We start from the raw sequence: 20137 nt of genomic DNA on the forward strand, positions 1-20137 counted from the left end.
TAGGGCCGGCGGCAGGTGGCGGGGGAGTGGCTGCGAGCAGGTATGTAGAGCGCAGAGACAGCTGGACAGGAGTGCGGGGCCCACGCCACTGTGCTGTGGCCAGTGTCAGGTGGGGCATGGGCTGGCAGGGGCTCTATGGAGCTGGGCAGGGCTGTGCCAGCAGGAAGAGGGTGGAGCCAGCCCAGTGCCATAGAGCCGTGCCGGCCTGGCTCCGCACTTCTGTCACCCTGCACTGGACCCCACCAGCGCTGGCCCCGGTGGACTGGTGTGGGCCCCGTGCTACCGACCAGCTGTTGCTATCCTCCATGGGCCAGCTCGCTGCCCCTTCTCCCTGCCTTCTGCAGCCATTTCCATGCTCTCTCCCTGCTTGCTGGCCACTCCAGTACCATGTGGTTCCTGGCTGCAGAGCCAGGACTGCAGCAGCTGGCCCAGTCCAGTCCTGCAGACTGGGACAATCAACCATGGTCTCCCCCCCCCCCCCCCCCCCCTTCCTTATCTGAATTTTTCTCTGGTGCAGGGAGGCAGGAACAGACCTAGGGTCCCAGGTCAGAAGCCTCTGCTAGGCATGGGCTTCTGGCTGGAGGTGGGGGAGGGGGGCCAGACCAGACTTGCTGCTGCGGCTGCTTAGTCCTGCTACCAGCTCCCCCTGGGTCCTACTGCCATTGCCTCCTGTCATGCTTGACAGGCAGGCAGCGGCAGATAAATATTAATTTTCTAAATTTTAGGGGCCCTGTGGGCCAGATAGGGGGCTGTATTTTTCCTGCCCCTGTCCCAGACTCATAGGTGGGGGAGGGGGGCCAGACCAGACTTGCTGCTGCGGCTGCTTAGTCCTGCTACCAGCTCCCCCTGGGTCCTACTGCCATTGCCTCCTGTCATGCTTGACAGGCAGGCAGCGGCAGATAAATATTAATTTTCTAAATTTTAGGGGCCCTGTGGGCCAGATAGGGGGCTGTATTTTTCCTGCCCCTGTCCCAGACTCATCCGTCTGAGGCTTCAGATACTCCCAAAGCCATAGCAGGCATCCTACATGCAAGCTCCAGACCTGGAGGCTTTGGAGTTCAGATGCCCTCTAGTTTTGCTTGCCCCTAGCCAAAAGGCATACCACAAGGATAGGTTAGTGCAGCCCATTTGAATCAGACATGTGGTAGTGCTTATTAAGTGCAGTCCCCCTCAGTGCTGTCTCTTTAAAGTTATGGTGAGCCACTCCATTTCATACATTTTTACTTCCTCTTCACTCCCACAGTTGAGCTGCACCTTTCTTTCCCCCTCCTAAAGAGTCCTGTTCCTTCACAGTAGGTATTAGGACATAGTTCTACATCAACATACACTTCAAAGTATTTCAGAATGTATTGCAGTTCTAATTATTTGTAACTATTAAGAACCTTTGCTTAAAGTTTGTATAAAATGTAATTACTAACTGAAATATATAGTGCTAACTTTGTTTCTTCTTGCTTTCAGGCACCTCATCTGTAGCTTGCAATCTGCAGGCAATGATGTAGGCTGCATTTGTATTTTAAAACATTGAACACTTCTTAGCCAAATAAAGCTTTTTTGTAGCATTCAATGCCTAACATTGCAGAAGATGAAAGGGAGAATAGTCCTGGAAATAATGAAAACAGACCTGGGGAAAAATCTCCAGAAATTACTCTTCATGATGCTGTGAAGCCATATTGCACTTCAGATACCTCTACTACATCCTTGGGTCCTAGCGGAGACGGGCATTATCAATGGGGATGTCCTGTGACACACACTCGAGAGAAATTTTATACCATCTGCTCAGACTTCGCTTTTTTAAACCGAGTAACATCTGCTTGTAAAAGCCCAAGTGCTACAGTTAGTGCCTGTCTACCAGATAGCGCTGCCTTAAATGTTGGAAATAGTACACCTGATTTTATCGGGATTCAAACTGGTGCTTCAGAGATAATCTACAACGAAGATGCTAATTTGGAAAGTTTGTCTAGTAGTCTTGGAAAACTTCCACTGGCCTGGGAAATTGATAAATCAGAGTTCAATGGAGTGACCCCAGGTCTGAAAAACAAAGAAGGTAATACATTACATTACTGCAAAATGTTTTTTAAAAAAATGCTTGTTGGATGAAATTCAATTAAAGAACGGAGGGGCCAAAGCCAATTCTGCTATTTACATCCTGCAGCGAGGTGTATAATGAGCTTGTGTGCCACTTGCATGCTGTAGAAGGGTTCTGTGTGGGGGATCAGATGCTGGCATTAAGGTCTCTGCAGATGGTTTCAAGATGAAAGATGATTTTTATTTTCCTTGACCCACCTGTGCATTTCTGTGCAGAACCCAGGAATCCAAACTTTATATACCAGTGATTTTATTCTTGAAGTATAGATTTTCAAGCTTTTGGGGAACAAAATGCAAGGTTTAAAATCTTTTTTATTTATAGTATCATAGAAAAGTAGGGCTGTAAGGGATCTTTAGAGGTCATCTAGTTCAACCCAGTGCCAGAGGCAGGACATTCTTATCCAAAATATCCTATAAACATTCATTGTATAAGTTACTAGTAAAACTACACCTTCAACCCTGATACAATCACAAGACATAACACCCTAACCTGCCACAGGTAAAGCAGGGGGATAGTAATGGCTTATGTCTTGCTGCTGTTAAAATATGATAGATTTGGGAAGCGGGCCCCCCCTGCTGCAACAGATGAAAGCAAAACCCCCCATAGTCTGTGTCAGTCTGATTATTCCTGACCTCGGGTATGAGGATTAGTATGACCCAGAGTGGAGGAGCAAGACTCTCCTCTGGACTGAAATCTCAGTGTTGACATCCTAGCAGATGCTTTGACCCACTCATTAAATTCCCCAGCCTTTGCTGCAGCCAATACCTAGTGTTTCTGAGGAAAGCGCAGAACAAAACTCTGACATGTTTAGCAGGGGGAGGGGCGGTGAAGAGTCCTTTCTGGCCCTGTGTGTTAACCAGCGAAGCCCACAAGTACTGGAAATACCCCTAGTAGAGCATAGGCCAAAGGTGGGCAATTACTTGGGCTGGAGAGCCACTTAAGTTTTGGTGACGTGATGAGGGTTGTGCATGTGGACATGCACTCTTGCACACTTACTCACTTGTGTACTTACTTGCACACATTCCTACATGAGCTCCCCACAGCTGGACCAAGGGTGGCGCCAGAGCAGCAGTGGGAGTGGAAGCGTGGACCTGTATGGGGCTGTAGCATCTTATCTCTGCTTCTCCCCCTGCCCCTCTTTGCGCTGCCTGTCTTGGCTGATGCTGGCAGGTAGGAACAGGGCTGAGAGCCATGCACCAAAGCCGGGGCCTGGTCTTCACAGCCCTGCAGAGTTGGGCTGCAAGGGATAGGGATGTTCCCACCTTTTGGCTTCTCTGCCCCCTGCCTACTGTGCAGACCCCAGCTGTTGGGGCCACAGTGGGGGTCTCAGTTTTCTCCGCTGTCTGCCAGGCAGGTGGGTAAGGCTCTTGCCTCTGCTAACCAGCCCTGCCTGCCCACCCAGCACCACAGGGTTGGACTCCATATTCCAGGCTTCCCCTCAGTGCCAGGTGGGTGGGTAAGGCTGCTTCTACCCACTGTCTCCCACCATAGCAGCAAAGGCCAGAGCTGGAGCTGCCTCCTGCGAGCCTGCCAGTTGATTCTGTTCGGCCTGTGGGCAGGTGGCAGCTCCAGCCTCCGCTGGTGCTGCAGACCAGATAGAATCAATTATCAGCCTGGATATGGCTTATGACTCATGAGCCACATTTTTCCCACCCCTGGTGTAGGAATAGCTATTCCAAAATCATCCCTGACCAGTACTTGTCCAGCCAGTGACTGACAGTCCAGCCAGTGACTGACAGTCCAGTTTGCCTAGGCAGTCTGTTCCATTCCCTCTCTGTTCTAACAGTGAAGAACATTTTTTTTTCTAGTACCAAATCTAAATCTACTTTGCTGCAACTTCAAGCCATTGGTCCATGTCCTACTCTGCAGCAAGAGAGCAGGTGTTTTCCCTCCTTATGGCAGCCTTTTCATAGTTGAAGTCTGCTACCTCATTCCCTCTTTTTAGCACCTTTTCTGCAAGCTAAACTTGTTTGTTTCCTTCAAACTCTCCCTGTATGATTTGACTTCCAAGCCTCTATCATAATTTTTGTCTCATGCCCCTGGAGCCTCACTAACTTTTTCCATGTCCTTTCTAAAATGTGGAGCCTTGAACTGTGCACACTACTTCTAATGAGGCTTGACCAGTGTTGAGTAGAGAGGCACTATTACCTTGTCTTGCACCTAATCGATGCATCTACATGTGTACTTTATTGCGGAGCTGACTAATTAGCTCTGCATTAAAGAGTCGCTGTCTACACATACACCCATATTGGGGCATAGTAAATAAATTAATTCTGCTATAGGATAGTATCTGTCCTGGACCGTACTATCTTATGGCAGGGTCATTTAATGTGCCAAAACACTTGTGTAGACAGTGACCAAGGCTGGCTAGGGCATGAGGGTGCCACAGTGCAGGGGCTGCCTGCTGACTAACCCTGCACTGTAGAGTGCTCCTGCCCCAGCTTGCCCCTCTGCTGCCTACTGGAGGCTGGGGCTGACCCCTCAGCCCACCTGTCAACTCAGGGCTGCTCTCCCTCGGCTCAAGCAGCTGCGGTCCTGGGCACACCTAAAGACGCTGTGCCTAGAAGCAGCTGACTGTCACAAACTGTGACAGAGTTTATTGTTATGTACTAATTGCATGTCTAGATGCACCCAGTGATTCAGCCCAAAACTGCATTAATTTGTATTGAGTCTGTGATCCACCAAGACTCCTAGACCCTTCCTCTGTAGTTTTGCCTTCCAGCCAGGTGTCAACCATTTTTGTGTTTTGATTATTTTTTCCAAGGTGGAACATCTTGCATTTGTCACTATTACACTTAATTCTGTTACTTCAGCCCAGCTTTCCAATTGGTCACCACTCTGAATTGCATTCCTGTCCTCTAACTGTTCACAATCCTTGCCAATTTAATGTCATCTGAAATTTTGCTCAAGAAGCTCTCAATTTTATCATCCAAATCATTAATAAACATTCTGAACAGCACTGGACCCAGGATGGACCCCTGTGTGCGTCCACTTGAAACCTCCTGTCACTCTGGTATGGATCCATTTATAAACTTCATAAATTACCCTTTGCTTGAGGCTTTTGAGCTAGTTATCTATTCACCTTTATGGTAGTTTTGCCTAGTCCACAGTTCTCCAGTTTGCATTTGAGAAGATCATGTGGGACTTGCTCAAAAGCCTTTTTGAAGTCCAGATATGCTATATCCACTGCTTTTCTTTCATAAAGCCAAGCAGTTTGTTGAAGAAAGATCAAGTTTGTTTGGCTTGATTTGTTCTTGATTAATCCACACTGACTGCTTGTGATCAGCCTTTCTTCTTCCAGATGCATGCAAACAGACTTGCGTATAATATGCTTCAGTAACTTCCTGGGTATCGAGCTGAGGCTAACTGGTCATAGTTCCCTGGGTCCTATTTTTCCCCCCATTTTTCAAGAGGAGCACTGTGTTTGCTCTCTTCCAGTTTCTGGTACCTCACCTGTCTCCCACAACTTTGTAAATATCGCCAAGAGTTGCATAATCCAGACTGTGTTTCTGTGCATCAGGGAGATGTACATGTTTTTATTATTTATACTTTATTGATTCTACTTTCTTGGTGCTTTTAAATGTAGATTTCAGTCGTATGTTAGCTCTAAATGGATTTATTTTTCAAAGGGGAAAAATTGCTAGTCTTCATTTTTAATTTGATGTATCTACCCTGGTAAAACTGCTGAATAGCTCCTGTGGGAATACGGGCAAGAAGAAAATGAAATTTTGTAATACAATTATGCTTTGAGGATGTCAAAATTTCCCTGAAGAAACTGCATATATTTTTAATTGTCTTAAATGGTTAGGGAATCTGTTTTTGAATGATTAGGGAAATTGTCTTTCTTAGGTCTGTGGACATATCTAGACCATAAACTTACTATGGCAGGAAGCAGCATCTTTTTTTCCTGGAAGAGAGTGTATAGAGGTTTCTGGCTCTTCTGCAAGAACATTAAGTCACCCAACCAAGAACATCTCTCTTCTCGCACACTAATTGATTGTTGTATGCTTCTCTTGGGTGGTAAGGACCAACAATATCTCACAGTGCCCTCTAAGAGGGAAAAAGAGAGAGCATTGGCTTCAATAGTCTGGCCAGGGGCAAGCTGTCAGCCCTGTGGGGACTCCTCTGTGGATCTCTCCAGCCCCTGAAGAGATCTGGATTACCCCAGGTCTTTGCAAGGAAGGGACATTGCCCCCAGGCTGGGAGCATTCCTCTACAAAGATTCAAGGTGCATCTGCCTCCTTTCTCCTGCAGGACTGAGGACCTGAACTCTATTGCCTCTGTCTCCTGCCCCATGCACCCCTCCAAGGTGACCAAGAGGGGTGCATGGAATGGGGACCATTCTCCCATGGGTAAAACCATCCCAGGTTTACTGAAAAGTGTGGGGTGATTGAGATCTGATTCCAGATCTTAGAATTGTGTGCCTGTCATTCATGTGTGGTATGGCAGGAGGTGTAGATTGGAGATTAGATGCCATTACGCCTTTAAATGAACTTCTGACTATGTCAGCGATCATCATTACTGCACACAGTATTGTCTTTGTTAAGGCTACTTCTAACACTTTTTTTCCAGGCAGTATGAAGAAACAAGTAACCAAAAAAAAATCCTCAGACAAAAAGAGCAAGCAAAACAAGGAGTGTTCTCACTATTCTACGTTTGAGGAAGTAAAGCAGCGGAAAGTGCTAGACCTCAGGAGATGGTAGTATTTTTATTTTTTTTTAAAGCATTAATCTAGTACCCAGTTTGTTAGTAAATGTTGATGGTCCTCCTCTTTTAAATCTTACTGTATACTTTTTATGTCGAGTGGAAATGTATTGAGATGCATTTAACATATCAAAGGCAACGAACTAACCAAAATACTTTCTGCATGAGGATGTTGGATATTTCCCTTGTGATCAAGATACTTTCTCTATATTAAGACATTCCTACTTAAACAACTTTGTGGGTGAATTTGGTACTATTAAATAAAACCACTAGTGTGTCCAGACATTGACTAGCCTTGTTTCTGCATACCAGTACCATTTATCCTTACTTTTTATGTTTCTTTTCTATTTTGGGGGCCATTTGAGTAAAATTTATCACTTGCATAAAAATGTGAGTGAACTTTCTACGAACCTGAAGTTAAATTGACATAAAGCCGCTGAACTAATAACACCTTAACTGGTTCTGTGACATGCTTAATATAAAGAAACTGACCTGAAATCATCTTTATTGGTAAAATACCAAAAATGCAATTTAGTAAGGATAGCAATATTGGAAGTATTGATCCAGAGACTGACCGTCTTAAGGCCTTGTTATACTAGGACAAAAAAAATCCTTATCAGGTCATTAATATATATCTACCCAGACTTTCTTATAGCTTGATGATGTGTAGTCTTTGTAAGGTAGGATGTAGTCCTGGTGCAGATGTAAATGAAAGCAAGACTGGACTTGCTTATGCCAGGTTTTTTAAAAATTCATGCAAGGATGATACTGTTTTTAAAGTGAAAAACATGTCTTACAGCCCTTGACACTTGGATAAGTGATCTCAAATGAAAGTGCAGCCAGATGCAGATCTTTAAATAAAGAAGGTTTACTGTCTCCTTAGGTACTGTATTAGCCGACCACAGTACAAGACTTCTTGTGGAATTTCGTCTTTAGTATCTTGCTGGAATTTCTTATACAGCACACTGGGAGCTGGAAAGTAAGCCACCTTTATTCTGTTTATGTATCAAGGAATATAAATGATTATCTCAGTACTTTTAAGCATAATTCATTATCATTTCCTTTTTCAGCCTGCCACCTATTACTCAAGAAGAGGCTTTGCATATATTGGGCTTTCAACCTCCGTTTGAGGAGATTCGATTTGGTCCCTTTACTGGAAATACAACTTTAATGAGGTAACATTTTATATTTTTTGAAGCACTGATGCATGGAAAAATAGCTTTCTAAAACTAAACATTTAGAACTTTACTTCTCAAATGGCAATAATGTCCTCGTAAATAAGATAGACTATAAACCCTGCAATGATTTAGGTAGCTGAGGCTTCTGAGTTCTTCATGATCAATCTGTAGGGGTTTTGGCAATAGAACCCAGAGTTTGGTTTTTTGTTTGTTTGTTTGTTTGTTTTTTTTCAATAACTTTTTAAAAAAGATATTTTTGTTCTAACATTTGTGTATAGTACCAAATTGCTAGCATTAGTCATTGGGGATTAAAGTTCTGTTTTCCTTCACAGTCAGGTAAGATTTCCTGCAGAATTATATAAAAATGGAGCTGGAAGGGGCCTCAGGAAGCCATTGACTGGAAGTTGGACTCAAGGCAGAATCATTCTTATCTAAATCATCCTCTATACATGTTTATCTAATCTTTTCTTAAAACTGAATGAACAACTCTCATAACTACTAGGCACAGTGCCCTAGAAATTTAAACAAGCTAATTTGCCACAGGTAAAGGAGGTTGGTGAAGTCACTGTCAGTGTCCTGCCACTCCAAGGACACGAAGTAGTTTGTTACTTTTCCAATGTGTGCAAATAGTAACCTGCTGGGAAACATTTTTATTATCAGAGGTTCACCTTTCTTGAAGGAGGCACACCAGCCTTCGTTTTATTTGCCAAGTCCATTCACTAAAAAAAGTAAAAAAAGGTCTTGGATGCTATGATAGGTCTATGTACAGACTTGCTGAGGAATGGAACGAGATCTTGCATGACAATTTTCTGGTTATCGCATAGCAAATTCATGAAATTTTTGAGGTAGGGCCACAAAAGAACTCAAGCACCAAAGTGGCACCTCCCCACATGCTAGACACATTACTCCAAAATAGTAATCTTTAAAACCATTGCTCAGATACTTTCTAACTCTGTAGCTACCTCAGTTTTTGCAGTTTAAGGCAACAGAAATTTAGGCATGTTTAGAGCACTCATCCCAATATAGGGTACTTGCCTACATCTTCTACCTTCTGTGAATAGCATAACTGCCTGGTGATAGGCTCCTTTTCCAAGGACTATTTCTGTATTTTATCCAATAGTAGTTTAATATAAGGATGTGACTATCCTTGGAACAGAGATTGGAACCCAGGGCTTTTCTCACATGCCCTAACTTGTAGACTAAAGAGTCATGTTCATGCTTGGAGTCTCTCTTTTGCCCAGCAAATCATTAACTATTGTTTGAAACCGTCCTATTTTGCATACAGGGGATGGTAAGAGCCAACCTGGGCAAAGAAAGAAAGCCTGAATCTTGGTGGTCAGGACCCTGTCCTGGGAGACAGTTGGCTTTGTTAAATGTAGGCCTTCAACATCTTGGTTGAGTGCCATTGCTACTGGGCTGCTGTATCAGTTGTATGCTACTGTTGCTGGAAAAATTTCAGCCACTGAACTTTAGCATTCAGAGGCAAAACGCATTTCCCTGAAGCCCAGAGAAAGATACTTAAGCCTGAGGAGGGGCTTAGATTTGAGACCAAATCCTGTCTGCAGAATTTTGTATTGCTGTTTTAGGTGGCTTCCTAATCTATGGGTTCTGAATTGCTGTTCTAAAATGTCTTGGGTTTGTGGATACTGCTACAAGGGTCAGACATCCAAAGTTAGATGCAATGGTATTGAATGCTGCAGTGCCCATGTCCCATTGTAGATTTAGTTGTTTGTTCATTATGTTGTTGATCAGAATAAGCAAGATAAAGGTGAAAATGCTCCAATGTGAGGAATTATTGTTTATTTGTAGTAGGATAGCACAACATCCCTGAGATCAATGACCCTTATACTAGGTACGTTATAAACACCTAGGCTGCTTGCCATGTTAAAAAAGAAACCAAAAAAATGTGCTTTACTAGAAAAAGCAGCATGTTGCTTTGACCTGGCTCTGCAGCATCTATATAGATCAGGCGCTTCAGCAGGGCTTTTTGGCACTTTTATCTAAAAGCTGATTGAATCAGCTTTTAGATAAAAGCCCCACTAAAGCACCCAATCTTTACAGACGTTGCAGGAGCCACGTCCACCTAAGGCACCGCCTCTTTTGGGCATACATGGGGCTTGGCATGGGAATGGGTTAAGCTAAAGTGTTGTTTTGGTTTTTTTTAATGTTTGTAAGCAGCCCTAAAGAACTGGTCTTGTTCCAAAGAGCTTACATCTAAATTGCCAAGAGTGAAAAAGGTGGAAGATGGTATGCTATAAATATTGATAAGAAACAGTAAATATTGAAGCAGATTAGTTATTTAGTTATTGAAATCCATAAAATATTTTTTTTTTCAGATGGTTTAGACAAATTAATGATCACTTCCATATAAAAGGATATTCCTATGTTCTATATAAACCTCATGGGAAAAACAAGACAGCTGGAGAAACGGGTAAGTAAGCAATCCTAAAAACACTATTTTTACAATCTATAAATAAGGAAGACTTAGAGCTGTAAAATGCAGTAGAACAGGAAGTGCAGAAGAACAACTTAATTCTATAAGTGAACTCTCAACCTACAATACAGGAATACTACCAAATGAGTCTGAACTACATACATTTTTCTTTTTCCTGCGTGTCTTAAAGGTTCTTTCTCTTCTTTACCAAAATAACTTACTTCAAGTTATGGTTATGAAAAAGCAGTGTTCCAAAGGTACATAGAGACCTTTGGCTTTCCATTTTATCTAATCCGTAAGATGTATATTTATTGTAACACCGTGTTCTGCTCTGGTATATTTCAGCATTTCGGTATTCTTTCTGCAAAAGTTGTAATTCTGAAATTACAACTTAAAAATAATAAATGAATGCATTTGTTAGATATTTGGTCCCCCCTAAAATATTTTTCTAGTCTTGAGATCAAATTAAGCAATTTTCTCGCTAGAAATTGATCATTCAGTGCTTGTTACATGAACGAGGTCTTACATTTGAAAGCTTTTCTAACTCCAACCCTACTATGCTATTGGGTTAATATTAATCTATTCAGTAAAAAGATGCCCTTAGAAATCCTTGCTTCAAGCATAATTTCTGGACCATCACAGCTGCATCACTTTAGCACTATCATAGTTAGTGCTTGAAATACTTTCAGTATATGCATCATACCTATTTAGTAACTTGGTGAATTTATACTTCAGTAATTATCAACTTCCTAACCCTCAAACAAATTGTTGAGTTGAAAGCTTGAACTTTATTTATCTTAGGAATTCTGACCAAATGACATGGCTGTAGTTTTACTGTCAATTCTGTCCTGAATGATTTCCTGGATCATAAGGATATCAACCTTATGGTATTTTTTTTTTAAAGATGTTTTGATTAGTTCTGTCAGTTGTTATTTGTAAGGTAAATTATTTGTATCTGACTTCTCATTCAAATGATACACATTTCAGTTATGCACTGAGATACATATTTCTAGAGATACACATTTAGTGTTTTAGGTTATCATTGATGTATGGGATAGAATCAGAAAGGCACAAATCAGCAATTACATGTTCATATTGCAGACTTTTACCATACAATATGCTGCTGCTTATGTGATGTAAAAATTAAAAAAGGCTGGCAGTTAAGTTCTCATCTGCTTAACACTGAATGCAAGAACAAAAACACTTTGGATGATCAGATTTTTCTTTGTAGCCTCAGGGGCCTTGGCAAAGTTAACATATGGATTGAAAGAAGAATCGATGGCCTACATCTATCATTGCCAAAATCATTATTTTTGTCCTATTGGATTTGAAGCCACCCCGGTAAAAGCTAGTAAAGCATACAGGTAAGAATTTGGTAATTATGTTTGCTGAGAATCATCTACCAAAATGTTAATTGTAAGGTAATATCACTTTCTTAAATTGCATTTCAGTGTGCTTTGGAAATGGTAAGCTAACAAGTGTTAATACCTTGATTGCATTTATGTTCACTCAAAAAAGTACCCAAACCAGTAAATGTCAGTTGTATTCACTTGAGCCAAAGTGCATGTAGAAATATGTACTGAGACAAATCATTTGAGAGAATTTAAACAGAAACATGCAAGAATATTTTGGAACTATGTAGAAACACTTTATGGATGCATCCCCACGAGCAGGCATGTGCATTTCTCTGTGGACAACTAGCCTTAGCTCATATCTGGTTTATGGTGGGGTAGGGGAGGCTGGAGCCAGCGCCTGGATTGGCTCCAGCAGCTTTACCTGGGGTTTTGGGGGGCCTCCCAGGGCTGCAGCGGCGGTGATCCAGGCACGCACAGCATGGCTCTGGCTGGCCAGGCTCCAGTTTCAGGCAGCACGTGCTGTAGCCATGTGCACTTTGCCGAGTATGTTTTTCCGTGGATCTCCCAGTGTCAAAAAACTGCCATACTGTAAATTGGCAACACAGCAAACGTGAGCATGTGCGACATGTGCAGTTTGCAGCACCACAGACAGGTTTGTGGTACCACAAACTGCACTTTCATACTCGTGGGGATTCACCCTATATGTCCCAAAACCCTAAATCTAGAAAGTGGGGGGGAGGGAGTGGGCATGACTAGTGGGGAGCAGTGATTTAAAACAAGCAGAAGACAGGGGAGTTGATAGTAATAAACAGGGATCCTGGTTTTCTCTGATTTAAAAAAAAAATCCTAACTTTTTTGATTAAAAAAAAGTAACCCAAAATCCACATTTTTCTGTGACTGATTAAAATGAAACGCCATATAGTGGTGTTTCAAGCTTTCAACTCAACCATATAGTGATTTCATTTTAATCAGGGAAAATTGTGGATTTGGGGTTACTTTTTTTAAATCCAAAAATTGGGGATTTTTTTATCGGAGAAAACCAGGATCCCTGGTAATAAGTACCGATTTTCTGATTGGTAAGAAAAGTGAAAGGGCACAAAGAAAAATTATACTCCCAGTGAAGTGAAGAAAAATAAAGAAATGTTTTGGTATACTAGGCACAGAATGGTAGCAGTCCATTACAAAAAGAACTAAAAATATTACTAAAGAAATTATTGATAATAGAAAGGTGTATTGAATATATTTGTTCTGTAATTTAGAGGAAGCTGCATAATATAACTGCATCGCAGGATGGTCTTTTCCAATAGTAATTCAAGAATATAAATGGCTGCTAAAGCTAGGCTTTTTTACTTCAGCAAGTTTTGAATAACTTGCGCCTAGGAATTCTAAATGAGCTGCCTGAGGAGCTTTTATGTGTAGTTAATTTAGACTTTTTAGCAACTGTTAGAACACTGCATAAATTTCAAACAGCTAATGTGCTACTATTAAAAAGGATAAACAAAACACTGGAAAACATAATGGAAGTGCCAAAACAGCTAATTACAAGATCTGTTTTCTAGTTTGGCATTAATTATGTTATCCTCCTAACATCAAAAAAGACACAGTTGGACAAGTCTGGCATGTGGTTTCAGTTTCTCTAAGTTAGTGGTTCTCAGCCTGTTTAGAGTCAATCTACCCCTCCTAAGATTTTTCAGAATTTAGTGGCACCCTATTTAAGGAAATGATTTTATATCTGTTATAGATATTATAAATGTTAACATTCTATTATTAGTGAATATGTTATTAATATTGAGTGGTGGGGCTATAAGGGATAGACTGGGGACATCTGGCCAGCAGGGACAGGGTTCTGGTCTGCATACTTCCACATGGGCAGTGCTGTAGGGATGGGAGGGGCCCTGGTAGGCAAAAAGATGCATGAGGCCTTGGAGAGGGGAGGAGGGCTGGCCAGTGGAGTACTGGAGCGCAGTGGCTGCTGCTGCGGCCAGGTGGGACTGCACTGAGCCTTCTGCAGAGCTGGATCGGGAAGCAGCTGTGGCAGGAGCACATATTTTTGCCACAGCCCTTTTTGGTGTCTCCTGGAAACGTATGTCTGCGGGGCAGAGGGAAATGTCCTATGTGCCTCTGTTTCCAGGTGACGTGGGATTCTAACTGAGAAGCAGCTGCAGTAGAAAGGTGCATGCACTACTTATATTAAATTAGGCAGGTGCACTGTTTCTGTTGCAGCCCTTCTTGTTTTGGCTCTGCATGTGGTATCACAGCTTGGAGCTCACTGCTGCTGATGCTGCTTGGTAGAACTGTTCTGGACATCTCCAGGAGGCACGCCTGAGCTGAACCGGGAGTAGCTGAAGCAGAAAGGGTATGCCTGCCAACATAATTTAATATAGGCTGGTATGCTTTTCTGCTGCAGGCACAGTTTATCTCGTATGTACTTCCTGAAAACAGAAGCAGGCAGGGCAGTTTCATCCTGTGGTGGTGCTGGTGCTGTAGCACCCCTGGCAGGTACTTGTAGAGTCCCAGTTGAGAACCAGTGCTCTAAGGGATTTGGCTTCTTATTGTGCAGTATTTCAATTTGGGACTAGTTCATGGTATGTGTTAAATGGATGAAGCTGGTTGGCAGGCCTTAATGTAACTGAAGATCAATATCAGGTGGGTGGCTTTTTATTTCTTGGGTTTTTCGGGTGCTGGTTCTTGGCTCAGTGGTATTTAACAAGTTTTTTTTTTATCAATGATCTGGAAGAAAGAAAAATCATTGCTGATGTAGTTTGCAGCTGTCACTTCCCCCTTAACTTTGTATTAAGTAAAGAATGCTAGGCCACTTGCTGCAGTCCAGATTGCTTAAACTGCCAAGCAAACCATATATTTGGTAGTATTAAAATGCAAAGCCCTGCATCTAAGGGCAAAGAACATATGCCATGCTCGGAGGATTGAGAACTCTGAAAAGAACTCGAGCGGGGGGGTAATAGTTGATAATTGACTGAACGTGAGTTTTCTCATATGACCAAAATTGCTGTTGAAATCCTGGGTTATATAAACAAATGAATGTGGCATAGGGTGGTTATATGTTAATTTCTGTTGTTAGTGTGACTTCTAGTGGAATATGGTCTCCTTTTTGGTGTCAGTGCCTTTCTTGATAAATTGGATAGGACTTAGAGAAATGCCACCCAAGTTTAAAGGTTTGAAGAAAGTGCTTTATATATTTAAATTCAGATAGCTCAACCAATCCACTTAGATCAAAGAAATGGTTAAAGAATGACCTGTTCATTATCTATACATACCTTGCAAGGGCAAAAAAAATTGTTGATTATTGGGTCTTCAGTCTAATAGACTAAAGTATACTATGACTGAATGGTTGGAAGCAAGATAAACCCATTGAAAAGTAAGGCATATATTTTTAAAAGGAAGGGGAAATCAACTTTTGGCACAACATAACAAGATGTGAGGTAGACTTTTCAATCACTGCCATTTTTTAAATTAAGATTGATAGCTTTTTCCTTAAAACAGTTTAATTTGAGGAAGTCCCTTGACTTCCATGCTAGACTAGAGGTCAGACTAGGTGACCATTCTGGTCTCTACTGACCTTATCTGTAAAGGTCATAGAAACTGAACAACTAATTATTTAATAGGACTGTTCTTGGTAGTCTGCCACAATTCATGTCCAGTTATTCTTGCCTTATAGTTGTGAGGTAGAATTTTTTAATAAAAATCCCATCACTAGTGTAAGAACTGCTAGACTGGGTTTGGGTGACCTGGGTTCAGTTTCCAGGTAAACCACAGACTTCCTGTGTGATCTTAGGTTGCTGGACTTGGACTCGGGAGACCTGGGTTCAGTTCCAAGCTCAACCACAGACTTCCTGTGTGATGTTAGGTAAGTCACTTAATCTACCCTGTGCCTTAGTTCCCAACCTGTACGTTGAAAACAACTTCCCTACTTTAGAGGGATATTTTGTCAGTAAATACGTTAATAGTTGTGACACATAAATGTCATCAAATACCTGTTCTTTGGGTAGTAATTTTGGAAACTGAGGTACTTTATCTTCTCTTTAAAATGCATACTGCACAGGCAGGTGATGGGACAAGCTTCCCTATTCCACCAGTCTGCTGGAGCTTTGCCACAGATAGAATGATTCTGAAAAGGTAGTGTAGACTTTGGTTTTTTTGTGAAGGCTGCTGACAATTTTTTTATTTGATGTTAGTCCGATTATACATTTTATTTGTGTTTACATATATAAAAATATGACTAGTAGAGACTCACTGAAGCCGCCAGTTTGTTTAATATAGGCAGCTGAACAGTCATTGGAAAGTAAAAACTTTCTGCCAGAATGTGTGCCTTACAAGCAGGAAAATACGTAGTTTGAGGTCACTTAGAAGACAATGTTGGGGAAGAAAGTTTTTTTTTCTGGTTTCTGGAATCTTACCTCTTCATTGCACACCATCCCCTATATTATGGTCACGTTACAAACACCTTTTTGAGCCAGTCAGATCCAACTTTTAGTGAAAGGAAAGTCAGAGGGAAAGGCGCCCCTTTTTTCTGAGGAAAAGGGTAATCATTTTCATAGCATTTCCAACCCCCGTTGACCACTTCAGCAAGAGACTGAACCAGAAATCAACCCCCATATTTGTTTCTGTTATGGTGCTAAAAAGTGACTTGGGTAATCTCTCTTAGCTTGCTTTTAATGCTAGTGCAATATTTAATAGTTCAGTAGTCAGCCATTCATGTGGTAGAGATAAACTATAGTTTTAAATTTAGAATATCCTAAAAATCGGTAGCATTGTTAATATATTCTTTTTCTTTGCAATGCATGCGAGTCTTACTAGGATTACATCTTCTGCCCAACAGAGGTCATCTTTCACAGCAAGAAGTGGAATATTGGATCTTAATTGGAGAACCAAGTAGAAAACACCCTACCATTCACTGTAAAAAGTAAGTTGGGGGCTGGGTGGCCTACAGGGCCGAGGGAGTCTGAGGCTCCTGGTGTGCAGGGTGCCCTGCAGTGCATCAGTGCAGCCTGGCATGTGGTGGGGCACAGCAGTGGACTGTACAGTGCAATAGGGGGCCCAGGTCTGTGGCCCAGGAGTCATGCAGCCTCCAGCCACTCAAAAATTGGATAATTCTGACTTAGAAGAAACTGGATGTTTTAAGAGTTCTTGTTCCTTTTCAGTGTGGCAGGGGCAACAGAATGATTATTTTCTGATTCAGAGTTCTCAAAATCTTTGGAAAAATTGGAATTTTAGTGATAGATATGAGTTTGTATAGTATTACATCTGTATTAGTAATTCTGTGATCAACTCTGTAACTTGTCACAAGTTTTGATTAAAGAGAGTGAATAAATTCCATATATACTCACAGGGCCACATTTTGAGAAATGGTGTGTGCATGCACACAATAAAACCTTGTTAGTTTGCTACCTGATATTTCGAAGTCTTGGATATTTTGAAACTATTTTTGTTCCCCAACTGAAAGGATAGCTTTTTGTATGCTTTAGGATACAGGCAATTCAAAATATGGGTACTTTGAAATTCATAGTACTTTTCTGGTCCCTTGGAACAGAAAAACCTCATTGTTTTGAAATTTGAAGTCCTTTTATAGTTTCTGGAACAGGAAAATCTCATTAAATACTTTATCTATCATTAAACTGCTGCCAGAAGCAGCTTATGCTCAAGTTATGAGAACCAACTATAAAGAGCACCCAGCACAAGGACAAGGTCTGTACTTCTTAAATATGCCAGTGAGAACCCACCATAAAGGTAGGTTAGTGCAGCCCGCTTGAATAAGACATAGTGCCCATTGTGTTCTGTCCCACTCACTGCCAATTCTTTCACTCACTGAACCAATACATCAACTACATTTCAACTTCCTCTTCATTTCTGCAGCTGAGCAGTTCCTTTTTTCCACATTTCCAGTTATTTCTATTTCTTTGTCAGCCTGTCCAACAAACATCACCAAACATTTATGTAGATGAGAGGCTCTGTTGCTTCCTCTCTTGGCCCATTGCACGTGACCAGTGTGGCCCTGCCCTCCGTAGGGTAGAGCTGGACCAGGTAGCCACATGCCTTGTCTGCATATACATTTTTGTAGGGACCCAGGACTTGTGAACACAGTCACAAGTGGTGGGCTACTTAGCATGTGGAACCTTGGAGGTGGGGGGCGGTATCTAGAGTACACATGCATACTGACCAGTACTGGGCTCTGGGGACATCATGGCTTGAAACACTGACTTTGCTGGGGCCCAGCCCCATAAACCACATTCTAAATAACAAGGCTTTTTGTCTTTGAGCTAATATCTTACATAGCTCAAAGAAGTATAGCTCTTACATAGAAGTATTTTTCAAGAACGTGTATGCTGAAATTTAGAGTAGCTTACAAAAAGATTAAACTAAAACAGTGATTATACAACTGGGTTTTTCTGTTAATGTTCTATTTAACACTAGCATGGCCACCTGCACAACTAAGTCTGTAAATACTACAGTAATTTGCATATATACATACAACCTACTATGGGTACATTTATTTTGTACCCATTTATTTTGAAGTCATTCTTTTTTGGTCCCCTGAGTTTCTAATGAATGAGGTTTGTGTGTGTGTGATTGTAAGATAAAATAGGCAAATAAGGACACTATTGAAGACTCAAGTTTTGTATGGAACTTTTAACGGATTTAATTTGTGTTTAAAAATATGAAGCCTGTAGATGTACAATCTGGAATGTATTGAACAATTTGCTCAGCTTTACTTGACACTGGACCTACAGGACTTAGTTTCTGAAGGGAAGAACAGCATTAATTTAAAAGACCAGAAATCCTGAAAATCTACATCCTTGTTTAGAACATGTCTTTCAACAAAAAGTTTTCCCTTAATTTTTCCCTGCTCCTGCTTGTTTATGGGATTGTCACAGATGTAATACTTTTAAACTGAAGAAGAATCAGCTTCTCCATAAGAAGCCTTTCCTGGTCTCCCTCTCTTGTAGGACCCCTCGAAGCCAGCCTTGGCATGGCTTTTTGATGGGCAAGATTCTGGCCCCCGACTTTTGCTCTTTTTTGGCCTCTGTCTTTCCTGGCGATCTGTGGCATTCCCATCTCAGAGCTCCTTTGGTCAGTTCCTGGGAGGTGGTGGGTATTTTGTCCTTTTTAAATGGGAGAGGGTCAGACTGACCTTGTCTGGTGTCTCCCACCTACTCTGGAAGCCATGCTTGGGCTGGCTTCAGGGGGTACTTGAAGTCCTGTCTTTTTTAGACTGAGATCCTGGCCTTTTGGGGTCTGTCTCACGGAGCTACCTTCTGGTTCAGCTCCCAAGTGGGAGACTTTACGGCCGTGTTTGCATCAGCTCAACTAGAGGTGGTGCAAATTTGAGCCGGGGCTTTTTGCCCCAGCACATGTGCTTGGACATGCACTTCGTTGAGGAGCAAATTGTGCCACTTGGGGCAAAATAACCCTGTCTGGCTCCTCCCGGATCTGCAGCCAGGGGGAGCTAGAGCCCCGGGGCAGCACCTGTGCTGTCCCCAGCAATCTAAATAGCTGCCCTGTCCTGGCCCCAGCAGTACAAAAAGCTGCCCTGGCAAATAGCTCGGGGCTACTCGCTCTCAGGAGTTTCTGGGGCCCAGTAAATTGGTACCTGAGGATACTACCCCTTGTGCCCGCTGGACTGCTGAAGCAGCCCTGAGAGTTCCCTGCACTCTCTACCCACTGCAGCAGTCTGGCAGTGGGGGCTGCTGCCTGGCTATGACCTGCTGCCACCTGCCAGACTGGGATGAGGCATCTGCACTTCTGGGCCAGCTGCCAGTGGGTTGTCGCTGCAGGGTTGGCCTCTGTGCAGCACTACTGCCATGTGTGCCCCCTGCCTGGCCACTTGGGCAGGTATCGCCCAGAAGATGTTCCGGGTATGGTGGCCTGCTTTGAACTGTCAAAGCATGTCCTGGCCCCATTTGGCCAGGAGGTCAGCCACAGCCAGCTGGGTCCAAGGTGCCAGCTCGCAGCAGGCAGGGCCCTGCCACTGGCCTCCCTAGCACAAATTCTGGTGTTCCCTATCGGAAAACTGAAAAAACCCTGATTTAAAAAAAAACAAACCCAAAGTCACTCTGTAAAAGACCCCCAAATCCATGTTCCTCCACAATTTAAAAAAAAAAAAAAAAAGCCCGCTATAGAGAGAGACAGCGATCAGTTGGACAATGTTTTATTGATATACCTGCAGTGTTAAAGCACTGGCTGTTGGGTGGCTATGGCCACATGGGAGTTATGGCTCCCCAACAGGGGCTAAATGGCCCCCGCAGGGGCTATCCCTCCCCGCCCACAAGGCCCACATGCCCCACCCCATCCCTCGCCAGCTGCTGCAGCCCCCTGATGACTGCCCCACCCACCCCCACACTCCCAAACCCCCCAATGGCTGCTG

The 20137-nt window shown here is 42.6% G+C and overlaps 1 protein-coding gene across 2 annotated transcripts in view; it reads left to right on the forward strand.

The window, feature by feature from the left end:
- The first annotated feature begins 1458 nt into the window (after window positions 1-1458).
- Window positions 1459-20137, forward strand: part of BIVM (basic, immunoglobulin-like variable motif containing) — a 22434-nt gene continuing 3755 nt past the window's right edge. The window contains exons 1-8 of one of the 2 annotated variants that reach the window (XM_006018600.1): window positions 1459-2044; window positions 6659-6785; window positions 7674-7769; window positions 7861-7965; window positions 10305-10399; window positions 11634-11766; window positions 15551-15622; window positions 16595-16678. In XM_006018600.1, coding sequence (XP_006018662.1) covers window positions 1564-2044; window positions 6659-6785; window positions 7674-7769; window positions 7861-7965; window positions 10305-10399; window positions 11634-11766; window positions 15551-15622; window positions 16595-16678 — 1193 coding nt within the window. In that variant the 5' untranslated portion in view covers window positions 1459-1563. The remainder of the gene's footprint in view (window positions 2045-6658; window positions 6786-7673; window positions 7770-7860; window positions 7966-10304; window positions 10400-11633; window positions 11767-15550; window positions 15623-16594; window positions 16679-20137) is intronic. The other variant, XM_006018601.1, reaches the window with a different exon arrangement.

The sequence above is a fragment of the Alligator sinensis genome, unplaced genomic scaffold (assembly GCF_000455745.1).
Source record: "Alligator sinensis unplaced genomic scaffold, ASM45574v1 scaffold46_1, whole genome shotgun sequence".
Lineage (NCBI taxonomy): Eukaryota > Metazoa > Chordata > Crocodylia > Alligatoridae > Alligator > Alligator sinensis.